Below are 27,488 nucleotides of genomic sequence, written 5' to 3' on the forward strand. Positions count from 1 at the left end.
GTTGTATTATTATTATTTATTAGATAGTTATAATGCACAATTTTATTATTATTAATTTTAAGACTCTTAAATTTAGATAATATATAGATAAATACTAATGATTTATTTATAAATTAAATATATATATATATATATATATATATATATATATCACGTAAAGATATAGCTTATAATTTGATTCTTTATATGATTTCTCATCCTTTTATATATAGGTAATTTTATTCTTGGCATCAATACATTATCCATCAAGAAAGACACGTAAGTAGGTAACATGTTTGATTAACAAAGAAATATCAGAGAACGTATTGGTCTGATCATTGATTCACTTTATTATATAAATCTAACAAAACATGCATCTATGTGCATTCACGTGGCAAGAGAGATAACGAAAAGTGGGAGGGGGTATGTATAAAACGTGTACTGTGAGTGATGTGAGTGAGTGATGTAAGTATTAGGTGAGTAAAGTACAATTACATGTGGAAACGGGAATAATATTATTCCAGGTACTGTGTAAGTTCCGAACGTGGCCAATTTATGTAAGTTTTACAATAAATGGAGCGCAGGGATAAGATTTCCTATATTCTCACTTATCTTTAAGTAACTACAGGTTTATAAGAGTAGTAAAAGTTGGCAAATTACAATCAAATTCTCATTGTATGCTAACGAAGTAATCATTGCATTTTACACTATAAATAGCCTTCACTCAGTAAAATTTTGAGACATAAGAAACGAGTAAAGAGAACAGAGAAGTAAGAAAAGGAAGGAGAAAGAAATAGAGAAAGAGAGCAGAAAGAGAAAACACTTTTACACCACTACTATTTTTCTATAAACCTACATTTCAAGGTAAGGGGGAAGAGAGCTTTGTTTCTTTAAATTTTATTTACTACTATGTTATTTATTTATGTTATTTTCTTGATTCATTTATCTAGTGAGGTGTCCCTAACCTCTTTTATTTGCTTAACCTTTGATTATTTTTGTCTATAATAATTATTAAGGTGTTCATATTTTATATTGTTTCATTATTTTATAATGATTGTCATTTTTATTTATATTATTGGTACTATTAATATATTCTTTTTACGTAAATATATTTATTGTAAATATATTTATAATTAACTATGATATAGTTTTGTTAAAGTCTATTTGACTCATATTGTTATTATTTCTTCACGTATTTATGAAGATAAATATTGTTTTATGGCCATAGAAGATAAAGTTTGAATTATTTATAGCTGGAGGTTTGACCTTGGGGATTTAAATGAGTAATCATTCATGGTAAAATATTCTGTTGACATTTGGTTGGTACTACAATAATGCTCATTTATCCTAACTAGTCACTATTAAAATGATTCAAATTTTATTATTTAATTTTTTATGTTATTACATATAATCTTGTTCTTTATTTAACTAAAAATATTTATTTAATAAGTGTTCTCACTCCTTATTTCTTGTTTTGGAAAAATTTAATAATTAAACAAATATAGATGGATGTGCCAGCGATCCCTGCTCCTTTTCCTTCAATTATTTCTGCTGTATTTTCCGGGACTACGTGGAGTGTGGATGCGGTAGCAAACGCAGTCACCTTCAATGGAGTAGCAGTGTCTAGCTTTACTTTCTCCCCAAATCAAGAAATCCCTACCGTGATCGATGGTCCCATAATAGTCACCTTCTTTTTACCATCTGCGAACCATGTGAACCCCATCGTGAACCTGTTCCAACCACCTATGTAATTATTATGGAAGTAGAAAAATAAATACTATGATGTGTAAATAGGCTTGCAATAATTTGTATTATATAGGTAAGAAAAGCAACTACACACATTTTGTAAAATATTGTAATGATAAGTACTTATGATATGATATAATGTTCTTTTAGCTATATATATATATATATATATATATATATATATATATATATATATATATATATTATTGAGGTTAATATTAATACTATTAGGCGTTACATTTTAATGGTATCAGAGCAATGTTCCATGTGTAACTTGGGGAATGTGCTAACCATGTTTCTAGTATAATAACTAATCTATAAATTTCAGATGGCAGGAAGAAGAAATACAGAACTGACTGAGGCTGTGCAGGCTATTAGAGACATGGCTGCCGCCTTGTTAAGGAATCAACAACCGGAAAGAGTGGGGGAGTCACAGGGACTAATAGAATTTAGAAACAATAAACCTTCCCAATTCGATGGAGGATATAATCCTGAAAAAGCTGAATTATGGATTAAAGAAATAGAAAAAATATTTCGAGCTATGAACTGTCCTGATAATCAAAAAGTAAATTATGCAGTATTTATGTTAGTAGGAGAAGCAGAATATTGGTGGGATAGTACCAGGAGATTATTAGAAGGAGGGGGAATAATCATTACATGGGAAGTATTTAGAGCCAAATTTTTTGAAAAATATTTTCCTAATGATGTTAGAAGGGCTAAAGAAATAGAATATATGCAGTTAAAACAAGGAAACATGACGGTGGGAGAATATGCTTCTAAGTTTGAGGAATTGGGAAAATACTCTACTTTCTTTTATCACCCTGATGAGAGAATGAAGTGTATTAAATTTGAAGATGGACTTAGGCCAGAATTAAGAAAGGCAGTAGGAATATTAGAAATCTTTGATTTTCCCACATTAATACACAAGTGTCGATTTTTGGAAGGTTTTGATCATAATAAGGATAATAGACCAAAATCCTTTGGCCCTCAGTTTAATAAGAAAAAGAATAATGAAGGAAAATCTTATGATCGACCACAATGGAAACCCCAATCTTCTCAATTTGCAGGAAATTTTAGTAGACCCATGAATAATCAAGCTAAGTGTCTTAAGTGTGGACAGGGTCATTATACTAAAGACTGTCATCTCAAAGGACCTGTTTGTTTCAAGTGTGGAAAGCCTGATCATGTGTTTTCTGAGTGTGGACAACCAAAGGTACACGCAAATACCTCTGGACCCAAGCCGAGACCTCCTACAACTGGAAGAATTTATACCATGACCGGAACTGAAGCTGCTCAAAACAACGATCTAATACAAGGTAAATGTTTCATTAAAGGAAAAACTTTAAATGTACTGTATGATTCAGGCGCAACTCATTCTTTTATCTCCAATGATTGTGTTCAACACCTCCAATTACCAATTTCTTCTTTAGAAAATAATCTAATTGTTTCAACCCCTACAAAAAAATCTGTAATTGCTAATAAAGTTTGTTCAGACTGTCCTATTTTTATTGGTGATAAAAAATTCCTTGTAAATTTGATTTGCTTACCTTTATCACAATTAGATGTGATTTTAGGTATGGACTGGTTATCTTCCAACCATGCTCTTCTCAACTGTGCAGAAAAGTCTATCATATTTTCTGATTCTAAGGACCTATCGATTTCATTATCCAAACCAATAAACAAAATTTCTTGGGGTAAAATTCAAGGATATTTAATCTTATCTTCTATGGAAGCTAAAAAGGAAGTCAACTTGAAAAACATAGCTGTTGTTCAAAATTTTCCTGAAGTTTTTCCTAATGATATTCCTGGTTTACCACCTGATAGAGAGATTGAATTTTCGATTGATTTAGTACCTGGAACTGGACCAATTTCAATGGCACCTTATAGGATGTCACCTTCTGAATTAGCGGAGTTGAAGAAACAATTAGAAGAGTTACTTGAAAAACAATTCATACGCCCTAGTGTATCACCTTGGGGGGCTCCTGTTTTGTTAGTTAAAAAGAAAGATGGAAGCTTTAGGCTGTGTGTGGATTATCGGCAATTAAATAAGTTTACCATAAAGAATAAATACCCTCTTCCTAGGATAGATGATTTGATGGATCAATTGAGAGGAGCCACTGTGTTTTCTAAGATAGATCTAAGATCAGGATACCATCAAATCAAAGTGAAAGCAGAAGACATACAGAAAACTGCATTTAGAACAAGGTATGGTCATTATGAATATCAAGTGATGCCTTTTGGAGTAACCAATGCACCTGCAGTGTTCATGGATTATATGAATGGGATTTTTCGTCCATATTTAGACCATTTTGTGGTGGTCTTTATAGATGATATCCTCATGTATTCTCGAACTCAGGAAGAACATGAAGAACACCTACAAACTGTTCTCCAAATTCTAAAAGATAAACAATTGTATGCCAAACTTTCTAAGTGTGAATTTTGGTTAGAAGAGGTTAAGTTTTTAGGACATGTGATCTCCAAAGACGGAGTGTCTGTGGATCCGTCTAAAGTTGAAGCAGTTCTATTATGGGAACCTCCAAAGACAGTAACAGAGATCCATAGTTTTTTGGGTTTGGCAGGATATTATAGGAGATTCATTGAGGGGTTTTCTAAAATAGCTATGCTTTTAACTCAACTCACCAAGAAAGGGCAACCCTTTGAGTGGACAGAGAAATGTGAGAATAGTTTTCAAGAGCTTAAGAAAAGATTAACTACTGCACCAGTTTTAGCCTTACCCAATCCTAATGGACAATTTGTCATATTTTGTGATGCCTCAAAAATGGGATTAGGGTGTGTTCTTATGCAAGATAGAAGGGTAGTAGCATATGCTTCTAGACAATTGAGAGCTCATGAAAAGAATTACCCAACTCATGATCTAGAACTAGCTGCCATTGTTTTTGCACTCAAGATATGGAGACATTATGTGTATGGTGGGAAGTTTGATGTTTTTAGTGATCATAAGAGTTTAAAATATTTATTTGATCAAAAGGAACTGAATATGAGACAAAGAAGGTGGATGTAATTTTTGAAAGATTATGATTTTGAATTACATTACCATCCAGGCAAAGCCAATGTTGTGGCTGATGCACTGAGTAGAAAATCTTTACATATCTCTTCATTAATGATTCATGAGATGAATTTGATAGAAAAATTTAGGGATATGAATTTATCAACTACAGTAAGTCAGAATAGAATACAATTGCATGCGGTTCAAATTACTAGTGACTTACATGGACAAATTGGAAAGGCTCAGGTAGTTGATAAATTTATTCAAAAGAAAAAGAGATCGTTGGGTAAAAAGGATGGTGAGAAGTTTAATATAGATCAAAGAGAAATTTTGAGATTTAATGATAGGATATGTGTGCCTAATGATTCTGAAATTAAGAAAATAATTTTAGATGAGGCACATAAGAGCAAGTTGAGTATACACCCTGGGGCAACAAAAATGTATCAGGATCTCAAGAGAATAGTTTGGTGGCCTAAAATGAAAAAGGAAATAGCACAATATGTGGCTACATGCTTGATTTGTCAAAAGGCCAAAATAGAACACCAAAAGCCAGCAGGAATGTTACAACCCTTAGATTTACCTGAATGGAAATGGGACAGTATAGCAATGGATTTTGTAGTTGGTTTACCACGAACAATTCATAAGTTTGATTCCATATGGGTTATCGCGGATAGACTAACAAAATCTACTCATTTCTTACCCATTAACATTAGGTATTCACTAGAGAAATTGACTGAACTGTACATAAGGGAAATTGTACGATTGCATGGTGTACCATCTAGTATCATATCTGACAGAGATCCTAGGTTTACTTCAAAATTTTGGGGAAGTTTACATCAAGCGTTAGGAACTAAGCTTCGCCTTAGCTCTGCATATCATCCTCAAACAGATGGACAATCAGAAAGGACCATTCAATCCTTAGAAGATTTATTGAGAGCTTGTGTGCTAGAGGATTCTGGTAGTTGGGATCAATATCTGCCTCTGATTGAATTCACTTATAATAACAGTTTTCATTCTAGCATAGGTATGGCACCCTATGAAGCCCTATATGGGAGAAGGTGTAGAACTCCTTTGTGTTGGTTTGAGACAGGAGAAAATTTAATCTTAGGCCCTGAGTTGGTGCAACAAACCACATAAAAGATCAAAATGATTCAGGAAAAATTGAGAACGACTCAAAGCAGGCAGAAAAGTTATGCTGATAAAAGAAGACGATCTCTTGAATTTCAGGAAGGTGATCATGTATTTTTGAAAGTTACACCAACAACTGGTATTGGTAGGGTAATGAAATCAAAGAAACTCACACCTCGATTTATTGGTCCTTATCAAATCCTCAGAAAAATAGGTCCTGTTGCTTACCAAATTTCTCTACCTCATTTTCTTTCTAATCTTCACAATGTTTTTCATGTGTCTCAATTAAGAAAATATATTTCTGATCTACCTCATGTAATAATTCCTGATACAGTACAGTTAAAGGATAATCTTACATTTGAAACAATGCCTATATAGATCACAAACAGAAGGATCAAGCAGTTGAGAGACAAACAGATTTCACTGGTAAAGGTCATCTGGAATGATGTTACTGGAGATACTACGTGGGAATTGGAAGAGAAAATCAGGAAAAACTATCATTATTTATTTCTAAGCAATAAAAATTTCGAGGACGAAATTTCTGTTAGGGGGGAAGAATTGTAATATTCTGAATTTGTAATACAACATTATTAATATTATATATATATATATATATATAAATATATATATATTCTTAAAATAATACTTCTTTTAAATTTTAATTACCTTATTTAAAAATAAATAAAATTGGTTGTATTATTATTATTTATTAGATAGTTATAATGCACAATTTTATTATTATTAATTTTAAGACTCTTAAATTTAGATAATATATAGATAAATACTAATGATTTATTTATAAATTAAATATATATATATATATATATATATATATATATATATATCACGTAAAGATATAGCTTATAATTTGATTCTTTATATGATTTCTCATCTTTTTATATATAGGTAATTTTATTCTTAGCATCAATACATTATCCATCAAGAAAGACACGTAAGTAGGTAACATGTTTGATTAACAAAGAAATATCAGAGAACGTATTGGTCTGATCATTGATTCACTTTATTATATAAATCTAACAAAACATGCATCTATGTGCATTCACGTGGCAAGAGAGATAACGAAAAGTGGGAGGGGGGTATGTATAAAACGTGTACTGTGAGTGATGTGAGTGAGTGATGTAAGTATTAGGTGAGTAAAGTACAATTACATGTGGAAACGGGAATAATATTATTCCAGGTACTGTGTAAGTTCCGAACGTGGCCAATTTATGTAAGTTTTACAATAAATGAAGCGCAGGGATAAGATTTCCTATATTCTCACTTATCTTTAAGTAACTACAGGTTTATAAGAGTAGTAAAAGTTGGCAAATTACAATCAAATTCTCATTGTATGCTAACGAAGTAATCATTGCATTTTACACTATAAATAGCCTTCACTCAGTAAAATTTTGAGACATAAGAAACGAGTAAAGAGAACAGAGAAGTAAGAAAAGGAAGGAGAAAGAAATAGAGAAAGAGAGCAGAAAGAGAAAACACTTTTACACCACTACTATTTTTCTATAAACCTACATTTCAAGGTAAGGGGGAAGAGAGCTTTGTTTCTTTAAATTTTATTTACTACTATGTTATTTATTTATGTTATTTTCTTGATTCATTTATCTAGTGAGGTGTCCCTAACCTCATTTATTTGCTTAACCTTTGATTATTTTTGTCTATAATAATTATTAAGGTGTTCATATTTTATATTGTTTCATTATTTTATAATGATTGTCATTTTTATTTATATTATTGGTACTATTAATATATTCTTTTTACGTAAATAAATTTATTGTAAATATATTTATAATTAACTATGATATAGTTTTGTTAAAGTCTATTTGACTCATATTGTTATTATTTCTTCACGTATTTATGAAGATAAATATTGTTCTATGGCCATAGAAGATAAAGTTTGAATTATTTATAGCTGGAGGTTTGACCTTGGGGATTTAAATGAGTAATCATTCATGGTAAAATATTCTGTTGACATTTGGTTGGTACTACAATAATGCTCATTTATCCTAACTAGTCACTATTAAAATGATTCAAATTTTATTATTTAATTTTTTATGTTATTACATATAATCTTGTTCTTTATTTAACTAAAAATATTTATTTAATAAGTGTTCTCACTCCTTATTTCTTGTTTTGGAAAAATTTAATAATTAAACAAATATAGATGGATGTGCCAGCGATCCCTGCTCCTTTTCCTTCAATTATTTCTGCTGTATTTTCCGGGACTACGTGGAGTGTGGATGCGGTAGCAAACGCAGTCACCTTCAATGGAGTAGCAGTGTCTAGCTTTACTTTCTCCCCAAATCAAGAAATCCCTACCGTGATCGATGGTCCCATAATAGTCACCTTCTTTTTACCACCTGCGAACCATGTGAACCCTATCGTGAACCTGTTCCAACCACCTATGTAATTATTATGGAAGTAGAAAAATAAATACTATGATGTGTAAATAGGCTTGCAATAATCTGTATTATATAGGTAAGAAAAGCAACTACACGCGTTTTGTAAAATATTGTAATGATAAGTACTTATGATATGATATAATGTTCTTTTAGCTATATATATATATATATATATATATATATATATATATATATATATATATATATATATATGTATTTATATATATATATTATTGAGGTTAATATTAATACTATTAGGCGTTACACATCACATTATATTCATCCATCTCAATTCAACTCAGCATATAATGAATTATCATCTATGCGCCCGGCGCACTCATGGTTGCGCCCAGCGCAGTACAACCAGAGAGCACCAGGGGGCCAGCGCGCCCGGCGCAAGCATGCCTGTGCCCGGCGGGACTCAACCAGAGAGCCCAAAGCTCTCACGCGCTTGGCGCAATAAATAATTGCGCCCAGCGCATGCCAGGTAGAGACTCCAAGGAGTCTCTCGCGCCCGGCATGCCCAAACCCGCGCCCAGCGTGGGGAAGGCAGAGACCCCCCTTGGTCTCGCACCCAGCGCAATTTGAATTGTGTCCGGCGCCTCCCATGGCAGAGACTCCAAGGAGTCCCTGCGCCCAGCGCGACCAAAATCGCGCTCAGCGCCATGCCAGAAGCCCAAAAACGAGTCACAACTGACATCGCACCCAGCGCGGTTCAACCCTCACCCGACGTGGCCATCCAGAGGCTAACATTTTCAAGCATGCCTGGCGCACACATCTTTGCGCCCGGCGGACTTGCCTAAATGTTGCCATCAGGTGGCCACGCGCCCGGCGCGAAGAACTGCGCTCAGCGCGAGATCAGCAACAAACCTCATACTTTCGAAAACTCTTCAAAAATCTGCAAAATAATCAGAAAACTCCACATGCAATCGGTTCAAATTACCACATTTTCATCCAATAGTCCAAAAATACTACCTTTTTACACATGCAACAACAAAATAAGAAGATCCCCAAATTTTTCTCAAAACCCCGAAAAACCCCAAATCCCATTTTTGAGCCATCTCTGCTCAAAAGCCAGCAATCATCCAACAGCAAATGAGTATACACACTCAGTCTTAGCCAAACGCAATAAAAACAACTAGCTTCCCTTACTCGGTTCAACGGCTCCGAGCTTCGGGAAGGAAGACGACAATGAAGGAGAAGTGGAGAATGAACGGAGGAAGGAGGAGAAAAGAAATCCCAGTTACTCAGCTAGCAAATCCTGAAGCTACTCCGCACCACCACCTAGAGACAACAAAATGAGGAGAAGTACCAACGGAAAGGATGAGAAAAGTGAGTGTTTGAGAGTGAAGGGAGTGAGGGATAGTGAAGGAAAGAAAAGAGGGAAAAAGGGATCTCACAACATATTAGTTATTTAGTTGTTTGTTTTTTAAGAACATTTTTTCTTCTTTTCATTTTTACACACAATCTTTGATCAATGATTATTTTTATATTTAATGACTATTCACATAACTATTTTTATTTAAATAAAATACATAAAGGATTACGGTGCTTCTTTTTCATTTGTATATATAATATTTTTATTTATTCTATTAATTAATTAATAATAAATAAATAAATAAAATTGCACCCCTCCCCAAAATCCCAAAAAACACAACTAGTGAGCATCTCACTTAGACAACTAATTAACTCCTTGCAACTGATTAACCCCTCTCAAAATAACATGCCGCAACTAACATATTACCCGCGTCGTACATATTAAAGACTTAAGAGATGGTTGCAGTTATTTTTAAAAAAAATTGTAATAAAAAATCTTTACGTTTATAAAAATTTAAAAAATCTTTAAATTTAAAAACTTTCTATAGATCACTTTAGAAATTATAAGAAAAAGTTTTTAAATTAAAAAAAACTTATAACAAAAATATCTTTACTTTAAATATTGTAATTTAAAATTTAAAATTTAATTTTTTAGTTTAATTTTTCTTTCTACACGTTAGTTGTCATCTAATTCTCCTTGCTGCTTGAACTTCTTCATTTCCACGACATCCATACTTCACTTTAGGTTTTGATTTTCTTGTTATCCAGGAAAATTATGGAATATTGTTGCTAAATTTTAATGTTTCATCAATACATGAAACTCTCAAAATTCATGATTAACTTTTTTTAACTCTTTTAGAATTAAGTATCATACAAATATGAAATATACATTTATATGATAATTTACACTCATGTATTGTCTATATCTATTTGATGGAAAAACAATTATTACGCGGCAATTATATTTATTGTTATAAAAAAAAATTATGTCTTTATCAAATAAAAATAGAAGTATATCATAATTTTAATATCTAATAAGATTTTTTTAATGTATTTTATTAGTACTAAAAGTAATTCATGAGATATATAATATTTGAGTAGTTATTGTTAATTTTATCATGTGATAAATTTTTTTCTCCTAATATTTTTTTTTAGTTCTGTCCCTGTGTATGAAGTATGCCTAACAACGGAAAAGGAAGATCTCTGAATTTCAGGTCACTTCCACCAAAACTAGAACTATGCCGTTGATATGGAATAATTTATTTCTCAAAAAAAGGAACATTTTTTAAAAACTTTATCTTTTTTTTTAGAAAAGAAAGAAAAAGTAATGTCCTACACCATTTAATAAGAGTTCATTTGTTTAAGTTTACTTTTATGAAAAATTACTTTTGAAGTATGTTAATTAACCTGCTTCAGTATATTTCTTAAAACATCATAACCTGCTTGAACAAATGAACTCCGATAATTGTTTCAATCATTGAGGAGAATATCAACCAATTTGGAATTGGATCATCCACTTATCAGGAATAATTAATGACATTTTACCTATACGAGAGAATGATTTAAAATTAGTATACAAATCAATACATTCTAAATTTATATTTGTATAGTAAGATATTGATTCGGAATGCTACATTTGGACTGGTGATGAAAATTTGAAGTAATATTTATAAAAAAAAAAATTGTTCAGTTATTGTAATTAGTACTTGTAGTTGTATATATATAAAAAATAGATTGTTAATTCACAATAAACTAAGTCTAATTTTTCGACAATAAACACTACATCAACTTATGAATAACATTGCAAGCCACCAAATTGAAGGAAGTTGATAGATAAACATATTAAATAGTAGAATTTAAACAATATATCAGAAAAGTCATTTTAATTTACTACAGTGTGGGCCAAACAATACACATGCACCACATGAAAGAAATAAGAGACACGGTACAAAATTGATTAAAACTTAAAAGGGACATAATGTAGCTACATATTTTTCTTCCACATGATAAAATGCTAGTTGCTATCCATGGGCTACGTGCATCATAGTCTGCTACAAATTGCCCATTAATTTTGACTCTTATATGACATCAAGTCATGGGCTAAATGATTAGTTGCTTCTAAGAATAAAATGTCCCATCTTTTTCTAATTAATTAAATATCATACATACATTATCAACTTAGCAAAAAAAAAATATTCATCGTTTCAACTTTCAATTATTAAACGTGTAGAAATGATTAGTTTCATAGACTATTTTTTTTATATTAATATTCACAATCGAAAAATAAGTCATTATTTGTTTTTTTTTACAAAATAATAATATAAACATATAAAAGAATAAAAATACTAACAATATATTCTTTATAATTGGTCTTATTATTTAATATATTTCATATTTGACATTTTAGTAACTCCACACGATAAAACTTTACACGATAACCATTTACATAATTCCTTATTAGTTAGAATTTTTTCATTGATTAAAGCCCTCGGTAATTAATAATTCTTTTTTGAGATGTTTGTTCATCATTAAGATCAACATCTATTCCTACACACAATCACAAAAAATTTTAGTGTGTTTGGTCTACACAAACTTTTGAAAAGGTCACTTATCCCTAAATCGTTGTAAGTCAAACATGTTTAACTATGAAATTTTTAAGAAATAAATCATCATCAAAAATTAGATGCATCTTGTTATTATAGTAGTACTAATTAATACCTCAAAGTTATCCTCAATCATACAATCTCACATATGTCCACATTTTGGTGTGTTGGGGTATTATAATTATTAGTTTAAATTTATTAAAAATTATAAAATTAGGATAAAAAAAATGCATCAATTAAGAAGTATATTCCATTAAAAAGTATGTTTTTCAAAAAGATTTCAATCAATAATAGAAAAATGTTTTTAAAAGAGATGTTAGAAAGTTTGTCTTACTAACATTTCCCATAAAAGAAAAATACTCATAGATAGGATGTTTACATAATTGCATATTGACCATTAAACTTCCATGCTTACTTAAATCTGGACAAACACATTGTATTTATATAAACTAGATTTGATACCCGTGTAGTGTAGTATTTATTTTGGTGAGTTAGGTAATTTAATATTTAACCGATTACATAATTAAAAATCAATAACAACCATAGCTACAAAATATAATAATATTAAGAATAAGAGAAAATAATAGTAAAAAACTAAATATACACTTGTTACAAATTTGTGAAAACTTATTTGTAGTTGACATTAAAATACATATTTGAATCTTCATTTTCATTATTAGAAAATAAATTTTTTAATCTACTCTTTAATATAACTCTTGAAATTGCTACATATAATTTACCATGAGAAAAAAATTGATCTTGAAAGATATAATCTAACATGCCTTAAAGATTAACTTTGACTCTTGTTAATAGTCATTATAAATAAATCAACCAATAGATTCTATCTTTGTTGAAATTTGAATGGAATGTTATCATCTGAAGTGGTTAATAATAATTTAGATATATATACCTTGAAACTAATTTGACTATTTAATATGAATTTTATCAATTATTTAAATTTTAAAATAAATGTAAGTAAAAAATTAACATATAAAATACAAAATGTTTATTATAAAAATCATTATACGTTAAAAATTCATGTAAAATATTTATATAATTGACATTTGACAAAAAAAATTCTTGTAATATTAAACGTAAAAGTAAAAAATTCAAAATTTCTCACCTAAAATATTTCTATAAAAAATAATATTCTTATAAAATAAAAATAATAACACATTAATATAGTAAATTGTAATTATATCATAAAACATTAATTATATTAATTATTAATTATTTATATTTTAAAAATAAATGTAAATAAAAAATTCACATACAAAATAAAAAATATTAATTATAAAAATTATTAATTATTACCTTAAAGTATTTATATAATAGACATTTGAAAAAAACAAAATTTCTTGAAATATTAAGCGTAAAAGTAAAATATTCAAAATTTCTAACTCAAAAGATTTTAATAATATATTCAGTTTATTTTATAATATTGTAAAAATTTAATAATAATTAATAATTATTAAAATATTTTTACCTGCATTTTCTTTTTATTTTGATATATTTATTTTTAATTATTTTGAATAATAATTTTGATATATTTATTTTTTTTAATTATTTCTAGTAGTAGTTTATTTTACAATAATATTTATTTATACATAAAAATATTTAGGAGATAGATATCGAAGAAAATAAATATTTAAGACAATTTTATTGAAGGGAAGTTTATTGGATGAAATTATTTTAAAGAAGTTTACTAGAGGAAATTATTTAGAGAATATTTTGGACAGATTTATAAGACAGAAGTTTATCGGAGGAAATTATTAGAAGGAAATTTATTGGATGGAAGTTTTGAAAAGAAGATATTATTCCTTTTATATTTACTATAAATTAATGAAAATGTTTTACATTTTCTAACACGCTCTTTCTAATATATTTTCAATTATTAGTTAATTAAAATTCATAAGAGATCATAAAGTTATGTGTAGGTCTCATTTTATTTAATACATCTCATTCATAATATTAATCGATCAAAAAGAATATATATTAATCATTGGTTATTAATTTTAAGATATTATGTAAATTATATTATAAAAAAATATGTTAATAACACTCTTCTGAAATTTTTTTTAGACACTGATCTATATTAATTGAACAAAGTCAGGGATACAGTAGATGAATACGTTTGATGAATAAACATGATAAATTCGGTTGATGCGAAAAAGAACCATCGATTGCAAACAAAACTAGCATGGTTCTGTATAAATAACCACTAAAAAATTTACATACTCATACTAGTCTTTATATTTGTCTCCTTGTTATAGATTTTTCTTTCGAAACAAAACTATTAATATTAACAAATCAATCTTAATAATGCTTGTACCAATAAAAACAAGGCAAAAAAAAATAAAAAAAAAAATATATATATATATATATATAATCATCTATATATTGTCAGTATAAAAAAATTTTACACTGACAACCAACCATATATTTTAATAGTACATTTTTTATATATTTTAATTTGATTAAATAAGCAAATGACATGACATTATTAAAAGATATGATTGGTTGTCAGTATAAAAAAAAAAACTTTACACTGGCAGTATATAGGTGATTAACTCATATAGTGTTAATCACTTATACAATGTCAGTGTAAAGTTTTTTTACATTGACAACCAATCATATATTTTAATAGTGTCATGTCAGTTGCTTATTTAATGATAAAAATAAAATAAAATAATTTAAAAGATTTAATTGGTTGCTAGTGTAAAAAACTTTACACTGATAGTGTATGGATGATTAACTCTTATACTATAATGGTTTACAACAATTTTACACAATTATCCAATAAACATTATATGTGGTAATCTTATTGATTTTTACAATAACTATCTCAAAAGTTATATTAATAGATCTTTAATTAGTTGATAGTATAAAATTTTTTTTTTTTACTTATAGTGCATGCATGACTATTAAACCTTTAATTAAAATTTTATTATAAGCATCTCTTATGAGACTACTTAAAGATGAGAATAGGTTAGGCTAGGTTTTGAATATATAGGTTATGCCTATTCTATAAAATTAAAGCTTAAGTCTGGTCCATTATCTATTATAGACTTTTTTTGTAAGTCTGATTTGGTCTTTTTAAAGTCTGGTCTAGCCTATTAGTCTATTTAAAAGTATTTAAATTATTAATGTTAATTAGGTCAATAAACTTAAATTTTAAAAATTAATAAAGCGATTTTTAAAATACAGTTTACTCAATATTATTAAAATTAAAATTTTAAAAGAAATACAGGAGAAAAATTAAATTATTTTTTTTGTTAAAAAGACAATTCATGCATAGCCATATATGATGTACACTCATGCAAAGGTCATAAACTTATAAACCTATAATAAAAAAATAATTGTATAAAAGAATATATTTTAAATATTGAAAAATTATTTTATTTTATAAATTTATTTGTTTATTTATATTTTTAATAATATATATTAATTTTTATTATATTAGATAAATAAATAGATTAACCCATCAGATCTAACAAACTTTTCTATAAGTCTAAGTCTGACCTTTTTATATAAATAGAATTTCTTAAAAGTCTAAACTTGACATTTATATTAAACATGTTAACTAGGTCAGACTTTAAAAAGTCAAATCATAGGTCTCCTATATAAGATTTATCCTATTTTCATCCCTAAGACTACCAAAATCGATATCACCGTCAACACCCTCTTAATAATTGTTGTCACCTATTTTTAATCTCCTTTTTCATTATTTTTTTTCACAACACCCTTAATTAATTAATTAATTTTTTAGGTAAAAAATAATAAATGTTGAAAATTAACAAAATAAACTTTTTCCCCTTTTTTTTGTTTATAAAGGATGAATAAACATACTAGTAGATTTTAGGTGATTAATATTATTTTGTAAAATATTAATTAATTAAGTGAGAAGCATGAGACATGTAACGATCTGTCATGGTCATCACACCACTGGATTAACTACCTTCAGCAATGAAAATACAACTAACTACTTAGGATTATATACTCACAGTATTATTAGGATATGTACACTATAGCAGGTATATATGTGGATACAACTAAAAAAACTATATAAGTATATTTATAATAATCCAATAAGTATCGAATATAAAACCTTGAGTTGCCAATCAAGCAACATTTGCCAACAAAAATAGTCGTTTACTACATCGTCAACAACATAGCTCCACAACAACTCCAAAAGCCCTCTTTAGATAACCTTGTCCTGTTCCTATGAAAATCATGATCATCACAATGCAAACCACATGAAAAACACTTAAGGGTAAGCTTGATTTCAAAAAGAATACAAGTATAGAAATGAAACATTTATAATACTCACCAACATGTAAACCATCAAATCAACAAATCATGACTCACATCATACGACAATCAGCAAAATTCCAACATGTTTGAAAGCTAAACAACCAAGTCAATCAAACATTCATCACAAGCATACCACACATCAAGGTATTCACATCATGTATATGATCAATATCAACTCACACCACATCATATGCACACACCATACACAATGCATCATTATGCATTCACTTACGAAGACATCCTAATACACTTAAGTAGTCTAAGTGACTTAATCCTATTGAACCAACTTGATCACTTTCACATCCAATGTGCTCGCTAGATCAACAACTAAAATGGGATACCAATCCCTAGCTCTGATTTCTTAGGTGTCACGACTTAGATTAGGAAAGTTGGATTCCACCGTCAGGACTAGTTTCCTAGTAAAGTTGGGTATAGGTGTACTACAACCTTGACATGCATTACCAAGACACATATGGAGTTAGTCCACTAACTATCCATGAGGAATCACACAACCTTTCCAGTAATCAATTAAGAGTTGTAGTTCTCGACTTTGTACTTCACTCCACATTGACTAAGGACCTAAAGGAGACTCAACAAAATCTACTATAAGAGTTTCACACATACTTGATGAGGGTTTTCAACAATTGGCCTTCTATAGTGCCAAAACAAGATTTCCTATATAAGATCTTCAACTTTCAAACAACACTCTCTCCTTTACTCCTAAGTCAATCAATGTGTTTTAATGACTACAACATTTTCAGCATCAATGTCTCAACATACATCATCTATATACATTACCCTGTGTCAATGCATATAGAGATCAAATCACATCAATCATAATTAACATACCAATGTTATACACCTCATCCAAGACTAGTATACCAATGCTCAATGACTTATTCAATAATAGAATATTAATGCCTATTCACACTCCAATCATATAACTATAGCATATTCCTCACACATAGCATATTGATACTCACCATCATAATACATCTTATCACATTTACATATATATGTCATCACAAATCAATATATATAGACTCAAACATTCATCATACAACATGTGATAGACTCAAATACTTTATTCATATCCACCAATTCACCCCTTAAACAACATGTATAATCAGCATAACCCACACTCAACGTAACTTACCTTATGCTTGGTGCCATTGAAACAGGAAGCTCTCTGTCTCATCCACGTCTGACACCACTCAACCTACACTCAACATGATTGAAGTAGGAAACCCCTCGGACCTCATGCCTAGCGTGACAAAAACCCACGCCCATCCTTATATTAAGTAGAGAGCCTTTACCTTAATCATGCTTAGCACCACCCAATTAAGGTCCAACGTCATCAAGTTAGAGACTTTCCAGTGTTCTCACACTCGAAGCCATTCAAACCATGCCCAACATCATCCCAACTTGAGACGAGTCTCTCTTCTCACATTTGGAACCACCAATCAAGCGCCTGATGCGACATAAAAAATCTGCAAATGCAGACTTCGAAAATTGCCTCAATCCACCTAAAATCCAAAAGAACCAAGCATGCAATACATCCAACAACTTCTACTTATCATTCACAACCAAATTCCAAGTTCAAATGACACATGCAACTTAATTTGCATCATTCACCAAAATCATCCCTATAACTCCAAACACCAAAAACTCAACATGCACCCTACCTCAGATTTGTCAAACAACCAATAATTTAAAGAAATATAGGCACATACAACTCAACAATTCAATAAGAATCGAGTCTAGCTTCTCTTACCTCCCAAAGAACCAAAAGGAAGAAAAGAAAAGATGAAGAAAACTAAACTCCCCTGATGAACTCCCCTGATGGACTCCACACACTCCACAACTAAGATTTGAGGCTCTTAGAACCTGGATCACATCATACAAATAGATTAACAATCCTAGGAAAATATTATCCAATCAAGAGAAGGTTTAGGAAGAAGAAGAAAACTCATGGACTTAGAGTATTTCTCACTAGTTTATCTTTAGAATATGGGAAATTAAACTTATGAGGTTTAATTCTCAACGGAAACCTTATATACCTCATTCCCTCAAGGTCAACCAAACTTCTAACCATAGATCTTCAAAGATTAACTAGATTCTTAAGAATTCCTCAACTCTCTTAGAATCACTTCACACACCTCAAGCACATGATAAACAATTATTATCACAAAACAACAATTAATAACTTACACTGTTACAAGAAAAATGATTAATTTAAAAAACATTGAAAGATAATTTTGAAAAAACTATTTGAATTATCGATAAATTTAATGTTTGTAATTAAATTAATCAATAAAAACTAGTTAAAAGATAATAATATATAAAAATAAAGATAGTATGATATTTCATTTACATGATAAAATATAATTTATAACGATATACAATCATTATATATATTACTTTGAGTGAAATTAAACGTGAATGAAAAAATATGACAAAAAAGAAAAAAAAATCATTAAAACAAATGAATCAAGTCTTTGTATAAATAAATTATTAATTAAGTCAATGAATAATTAAATTCTTATATAATAACAAAAATTGCTTTTACTTGTAAAAATGTTTTCCACCAACCAAAGGAAGTAAACAAGTACATTGACAATATGGATATGCAACCTAACAAATTGGTACATGTATTCAATACATTGTCCTTTTTACCTCATCTAGTGTTTAAGGTTCATTTTTTTTAAAGAAAAAAATGTAAAAGGAAAAAGAAGATGAAAGAAAAAAGAGAAGAAAACGGGAAACTTTTCATACTTTTTTCTCACCCAAATTCTTGTCCTCGGAGTCAGAGTGGAAAAAAAAAAAAAGTTATTTAGGGAGAAGAAATAAACAGCATCAGGTTCTAAAGTTTTCCACAATATCTTATTTTTCATATCATAAATAAATAAATAAAAGGCCTCATACAAGAATGCACTTGTGAAAAAAAAAATTGTCTACTCGAAAGTGAGAACTGCACTTTTAAAAAACAATGTAAGAATAATTATTAATTAAAATATTAATTATTAATATTATAGTTAATTTTAGTTTTATTGTATAAGAATTTAATTTTTTTTCACAATTCTTATCTTATAATCAATATATTTTATCTTATAAATATATGTCTTATTTTAAAAAAGTCAAATCTAAAAATCTAAAAATATAGTCAAGTGTCATAGAAAAATAATAAATAAATAAATATGTATTTATTTAATTCTCTGAATTAATGATTTATTAAATTTTACATTATATTATAACTATATTTAGTATAACTGATTTATAAACTAATCGAAAATTTATAAGCAAGGTAAAACTTAAAAACTATAAATTAGGAGTTAAAAAATTTATAAAGTAATTGATGAATAAAAAATATTTGATAAGATTAATTAATAAATTAGGTTTTTTTTTAAAATAGAAAATATTACAAAGATGGTTATAATGAGGATTGAACATAGGTTCAATACTTCTAACTACCCAACTCTTCCCTGTCCAACTACAAGGCTAACTCTAGTGGTTAATCAATAAATTAGTTAATAAATATAAAATATTATAGTTATTTATTTGAGGTGAAAAAAATCAAATTAATTAATAAGGTTATAAATAAAAAAGAAGTTAAAAAAAATAAAATATATATATATATAGCTTAAAAGCTAATGCATTTTTGGTAAGCGGCTCATGAAAATAAACTAAAAGTTATCCTTTTCGTTTGGTCTAAATTAGTAAATTTCCCTTACAACAAAATTATTAGACTTAAATCTGTCTTGCCTCTTATATATATATATAAACTAATAAATTAATAAAATTGATTTAAAAATATTATTAGAATGTAAAATTAAGAAAAGTAATTAATGTTACATTAAAAAATAATAAATATTATTAATTAATTTTGATAGATGAGATGGAGAAAATAGAGAAAGATATTTTGAAGGAATTAAGTGAGTCAAATCAAAAGGTAAAATATCCTGAAATAATTGATTTATTTTCTTTCATTCATTCTCCACACAACACATCCTTTTCTTCTCCTTCTAGAGTCTGAGCACTGGGCACAGCTACCCCCCACCCCCTCGTGCGCTCCTTCACTCTTCCATTAATACCCTTTCTCTCTCTCTCTCTCTAACAATTTTAACTTCTTTTTATATTCACACAGTTTTTCTCTACTGCCTCTTCATTTTTTCCTCTCCTCTGTCACACCAATGGTTTCTCTTCCCACGCTCCTCTCCTTCGCCGCCATCCTCGCCGGCTTCCTCCTCCTCCGCCGCGCCTCACGCCGCCGCCACCTCCGCCTGCCGCCGGGGAGCTACGGCCTCCCGTTCATCGGCGAGACGCTGCAGCTGATATCCGCGTACAAGAGCGACAATCCGGAGCCCTTCATGGACGAGCGCGTGCGGCGGTACGGACCGATCTTCTCGACGCACGTGTTCGGCGAGGCGACGGTGTTCTCGGCGGACCCTGAGACGAACCGGTTCATTCTCCAGAACGAAGGGAAGCTTCTGGACTGCAGTTATCCCGGTTCGATATCGAACCTGCTCGGGAAACACTCTCTTCTGTTGATGAAAGGCACTCTCCACAAGAGAATGCACTCACTCACCATGAGCTTCGCCAACTCCTCCATCCTCAAGGATCACCTTCTCCATCACATCGATCGCCTCATCTGCCTCAACCTGGATACCTGGTCCAATCGCGTTCTGCTCATGGAACAGGCCAAGAAGGTTCGGATGAACACTCTCACTCTCCTGATAAAATCAACTTTTCTAAAATATCTTTCAATCAAATTATCTTGTCGTATCACATTTTCTATGTAACCACTAACCACTAAATGCATGAACATTTATGTTTAATTTTTTAATTCTTCATGTTATAATATTTCTTTATCATAAAATAATATTTTATTTTTTTTTATAAAATTATCCGATATTATTAGGACCGAAATTTCATCCCGTAAATATATGTCGAATTTATATTCCAAGATTAGAATATTGCATTAAAAGTGTTTAAACTTTACTAAATCATCACCAGCGACTAAGGAGTGTTAATTCAGTTGGTTGAACGGTTTTGTAACCTTTCGATACTAAGTTTGATTCATACAAGTATGTACGTGTACTGAGTCAACTCAGCCATGGATCGCTCGAGTTTAGCTAGCTCACCTCGCCATCATCATATCATATGGGGGAGTGAGTAAGAGAGAATTGGTGGACCAGGACTGGCTTTCTGCTCCTCAATTTCTCTGATTTTATTATCTGGATCTGGTTTTGTTTGTTTATTTACTTAGTTTAAAGTTATTTAGCAACTTTTGTCTATGTGTCTAACTAGTACTTGAAAGTGTAAAGGCTTTCTCTCTCTATGCTTCTGATTGAGTATTTTTTATTTTTATTTTTATTTGGGTTGATTGGAGAAAGCTGTTTTTAATTAATTAAGTAATACGGGGGTTAGCATGTGATTGCGATGTACGTGATGGAAGTGGGGATGGTGACTCGGATTCCATGGTTCGGTACCATGTGTCCAATTTCCGTGTACATGAGCCTTTGCATCACGTTAACTTAAATGAAAAGGTTTTTCTTGGGCTGCAGAGGATAATAATCACCCTCTGCTTATAAAACGTTTGGTCATCATCATGTAGGGGTAGGGCAAGCATGCACATGTATGAATATGTTTGCATATAGTATGATATAAAACATGTGGAAAGCTAGGGATGGGGGTTGCTTTTTATTAATTCCTTTTCATCTTCTCGGTTTTTTTATTCACCAAATTGCTAAAAACGTTTATGCAATGATGACACGGATGATTATGGATAATTGTTTTGACAACAAATAATTTTGCTTGTTTGGGGTAATCACTTGCAGATAACATTTGAGCTGACAGTGAAGCAGTTGATGAGCTTTGACCCTGATGAATGGACTGAGAGTTTAAGGAAAGAGTATGTTCTTGTGATTGAAGGATTCTTCACCGTCCCTTTTCCTCTATTCTCTACCACATACCGCAGAGCCATCAAGGTACATGCACCTCAATTTCCCTCTCCTTTTTATTATTTTCAATAGTTTTCACGTGGTTAATGTTAGTTTTCCTCATTTATTTATGATACTAATACATGAGTTTTGAGGCTAATTTAATCTTATAAATATTAATTTATAAAATGAGGACAGCCTCTAATTTATATACTCTATTTTGATTTTCTATGTGCGGGTGAACATAATGAATTGACTTTGCAGGCAAGAACAAAGGTGGCAGAGGCACTAACTTTGGTAGTGAGGCAGAGGAGAAAAGAGTATGAAGATGGAAAAGAGAAAAAGAATGACATGCTTGGGGCACTGTTGGCCTCTGGTGACCACTTTTCCGACGAGCAAATAGTGGATTTTCTGTTGGCTTTGCTCGTCGCCGGTTATGAGACCACCTCTACCATAATGACTCTCGCTATCAAGTTCCTCACTGAGACTCCTCTGGCCTTGGCACAGCTCAAGGTACGTAAGCCTAAGCAAGCGCTATAGCTATTACTATTTTTTATAGGATCATGAGAATATTCGTTATTCCTTTTGTATGTCACTTATTAAAGTTTGTTAACGTAGGACTAGATTCACAAAATTAGTGGTCTACCTCACAAATCTATCTACACTCATGCATCTCATTTAATTTTCTTAAGTTCTAAGAATTTTTGTCATTATTAAAATTGCGAAATTTTGATAAAATGATTTAATTGGAGGTATACTTGGACTGAATGGTTGTGGCTGCACGAAACCCCATCACCACCACCCAGTCTATGTCCATGACCACCACCACTCCACCGTGTGGTGTGCTTCCTTTGAAACCTCATTTTCGTTATCTGATCCTATAGACTCATTGTCTCCGATGTCTCCACCCCAAATGGTATTGACTTTCAAAACATTAATAAAAGAAAACTGTTTTACTTAGAAAAATGGGTAAAACAATTAAATTTGGATTTTTTTTATTAAAAGCACATAACATTCAATATAGTCAATATAAATATCACGATTTTTAATACTAATCTTTTATTTATTACTAGTAATTCTTTGACTGTTGACTTTATTTAGGACAATCACTAATAAAACCAAATTTTGTTAAGTTGTTTCCTAATAAAAAAAAATGGTTTACTAGCACTAGTAAGCTAAATTTGGAAAAGCGAAAAAGTATGACTAAGAAATATTAATGTGAGATTCCTTTACTTGTTTTCCCTAGGACAGAGGAAAAGATTTGATGTCTGGTTTTGTTGTTTTGTGCACGTTAAATTCATTCAATTCAATTGAATTCAGACCATGGAGTTAAAGCCTGTCTCCTTAAAATTTTCACCGCAGTTTATATGGTTGAAAACATGAAACTGATCACGTCTTGGCTTGATATCGATATGTCATTAATGATCAGGTTGAGATGGTGGTCAAGGTCATTTCACCATTGTCTCCGTATTTTCACTTCCCCAATCAATTATTCTTGCTCACCGCCCGAGTCCAAGTCTTTTGTCATTTTGTGACACGATTCATCACACAATACTTGACATGCCAACAAAATCCCAACACAAGTGCTTTCAAATAATTGGATAGTCTAATTGTATTAAGAAGACTTTGATTCATATATTCTACTATACAGAAAAAGTTTCATTAGAAAAAAATAAAACTATCTTCATTAGTTTCTAAAGTAACATTATTTTTATAATCAGGATTTCACTTAACAGAGAAAATAAATGATGGTGTGAAAACGTAGTAGAAAAGTAGACAAGAAAAAAGTGATAGGAGACATTGGTGGAACCAAGAGGCAAAATTATTACTTTCAAAGCTCACGCTTGGTGTTGGTCTTTTGACCTGATCGTTCGTGTGTGGGGTGTTGAAAGACGAAAACACCCTTGCCACCATGCGTCTGCATCTGCATCATCTGCACTCTGTAGCAAGTACCTTTTGTGTTGTGCAGAACTTGTTTATCTCCTTGGACCCCTTCATGCATGGGAAGTCGTGTGGCTCTGATTTCAATGCCTATTTATGATCACACGGTCGTAATTAAGTGAAAGATGGACCATGCTATATTAGTCCCAAACCCCACGTGCTAGATGAGAATCCAATATACTATTACTAATTACTGGTTCAGATTGTTATTTGATGTTAAATAAGACTAATGGAGGATTAAATTGCATGTTCCACTATTGGTCGAAACTTTGATTGTGTTATTTGGCAGGAAGAGCATGACCAAATCAGAGCAAGGAGTGACCCACAGGCACCACTGGAATGGACGGATTACAAGTCAATGGCATTTACTCAATGCGTAAGTATACACTTGTAACTCACTCCTCAATGTTCAATTAAATTAACAGTAAGGGTATCAAGTAACAACTATACTATTAATTTGTCTGTGTTTCTAATCTTGTCCTTTCCTTTTTTTTGACTTTTAATAATTTGTGCAATATTACAGGTTGTAAATGAGACCTTGAGGGTGGCAAACATAATTGGTGGGATATTTAGGAGAACAACGACAGACATCAACATAAAAGGTAACCACCAAATTAAAAAGAAGTGTATGGAATATATAGCCTATGACACTGAACATTTCAATTTACAGCAAAGTTTCAAATGCTTCTCACATGTAATGTAGGTTACACTATTCCTAAGGGATGGAAGGTCTTTGCATCATTTCGTGCTGTGCATCTGAATCCTGAACATTATAAAGATGCACGCACATTCAATCCCTGGAGATGGCAGGTACTTCGATTTTTATTACTAACCTAAATTCAGTCACACATAAAATTATATCCTTCAGTTACTTACTTGTGATCAAAATTCATCAGAGTAACTCATCAGAATCAGCAAATCCTGGGAATGTTTATACACCGTTTGGAGGAGGACCACGGTTGTGCCCTGGCTATGAGCTAGCCAGAGTTGTACTTTCTGTCTTCCTTCACCGTTTTGTCACTCGCTTCAGGTACAAACATTTTGTATAGTTATGCATGTGTTAGTGTTTAATATATATATCACTAATATTGTGCTTTCAATTCATGGCAGTTGGGTTCCTGCTGAGGAAGATAAGTTGGTGTTTTTCCCAACAACAAGGACGCAGAAGAGGTATCCTATTATTGTGAACCGTAGAGACTAAAGAGTGCAGACCAATCTATAGCAATATCAAAATTAAGGGGACAACAGATAGAGAAGGGCAAAAAGAAAGCCGAGAGTAAATGAATTTAATAAGTTTATGTTCATTATATAGAATAAATAATAAAATTATATCTTTCAGTTTAGCAGTTCATATGTGGTTTTAATTAATTTTCTCTGCGATGCTCCACAATCACAAATGGCAAGAATTTTGACACAGTTCAACTAGATTTAAAGGTAAAGGTAGTTGTTGGATGAAATAAATAAGCAGATCATTCGATTCAACTTAATTAAATTATAACCGAAGTGGTTTATGGATTCCAAAGGCAACAAATTAAAAAATAAAATAAAATTGTGGAGACTACTCATCCATGAATGCAAGAGAACCAAAAATATGTTTCTTTTAAATTTATTGGCACCTTTATTCTTTCCATTCCTTTCACTTGCAAAAGTAAAAGTCCTTGTGGGAATTTAATGCCATTGCACAAAACGAACAAACGTAAAAAGAATGCTGTTGATTGGCCTGCTTTGATTTGTGTTACAACGCTAACGGAACAGTATTGGGTTTTTTTTTTGGTACATAGAACAGTATTGGACTTGCATGTCTTTGAAGAGCAACCAAATAAAACATATATATGCATTGAATGAATGACATAGATCAAAATATAATAAAAACATCATCCTATTTTATAATAAAAGTATGCTTACATTTCATTGTATGTAAAAAAAGATAACAAAATGAGATAATTTTTAAAATTTTATAATATTCTTATTTCAAATATATTATCATTAAGAAGCTTATGATTAAGGTGAATTTTGCAAATAAATAAAAAGTAATAATTTTATAATCTAGATGTTTTATTCCATCAAGTGCACTCTGCAATAAGGATGAAGAAAATTGAGATTAAACAAAGGAATGGGTCATAATTTATCTTCTTTCATTATTCTTACAAACTAAATAAAAACACAAATTTCCCCCATTCCACTCTATACAGGCAATTCAAACGTTCATTAGGAATAAAAAAGAAATAATGAAACAAGCTTTTATCTGTTGTAAAAGATGTAGGGAGCACATGAAAGCCAATTATTTTTAAATGCGTTACAATATTTTACAAGTGTATTTATCTCTATTATAATTTAACCTACATTTTTCTCTATTTTTTATTTAAAAAATACCAGTTTAAAGCTATAAAATCCCTAATTAGACAATTTTCATGTGGAATGGTAATACATGAAGATTGAATAACTTATATACAATCTTATCAGAGGTTATCGCTTGCCAGATAAAAGATTTGACACCACATGTAGTGGAGGGGATGCCAAACTTGTGAATTTGGAATAAAAACACTTCAAACACATATTCATCAAAAACGACATACAAATGGTTAAATGGAGAGTAGAATGGACAAGAGTTGGAAGACTGCGATTGAATTTGACAACTTGTTGTATTGACTAATATGATTTTTTATTCAACAGCTCTATAACCATGTCATACCAATAAGAATATATTAGAAATGAGAGGTATCACGACAACTGTTTTTGCCCGAGACATGTAGATATTATAGAAACAATCGGTCATTATATGTTTCGTTGTCCCTTGTCTAGATTTGTCTAGAGAACCTGTGGATATACTCCCTCACATTAACAGTTTTCTGAAGGTAACTGTTGTGAGTGACTAGAAAATCTTGTCAAAACACGACTTGTTATGCACCTTAGTCACATGGTTCATATGGTGTGGTAGAAATCAACTTATCTATGAGGCTAATGAGGTATATGCAAGTGCTATTTATGCCAAGGTGCATACAATGTTGCACCATTGTGCTATAGCCTTCCATAAAGACCTGGGGATTAAAATAAATAATTTGATTCCAGTGTTCATGGTGGCTCCTACCTCATGACA

The 27,488-nt window shown here is 30.7% G+C and overlaps 1 protein-coding gene across 1 annotated transcript; it reads left to right on the forward strand.

Moving 5' to 3' along the window:
- The first annotated feature begins 20,538 nt into the window (after positions 1-20,538).
- Positions 20,539-25,742, forward strand: LOC109805365 (3beta,22alpha-dihydroxysteroid 3-dehydrogenase). The gene is made up of 8 exons (XM_020367799.3): positions 20,539-21,217; positions 22,349-22,498; positions 22,715-22,963; positions 24,681-24,767; positions 24,915-24,993; positions 25,095-25,201; positions 25,288-25,421; positions 25,502-25,742. The coding sequence occupies exons 1-8, from the start codon at positions 20,702-20,704 to the stop codon at positions 25,590-25,592; spliced, it is 1,413 nt and encodes a 470-aa protein (XP_020223388.2). The 5' UTR covers positions 20,539-20,701; the 3' UTR covers positions 25,593-25,742.
- The last annotated feature ends 1,746 nt before the right edge of the window (positions 25,743-27,488 follow it).

The sequence above is a fragment of the Cajanus cajan genome, chromosome 3 (assembly GCF_000230855.2).
Source record: "Cajanus cajan strain Asha chromosome 3, NIPB_CcT2T_4, whole genome shotgun sequence".
NCBI classification, from domain to species: Eukaryota; Viridiplantae; Streptophyta; class Magnoliopsida; order Fabales; family Fabaceae; genus Cajanus; species Cajanus cajan.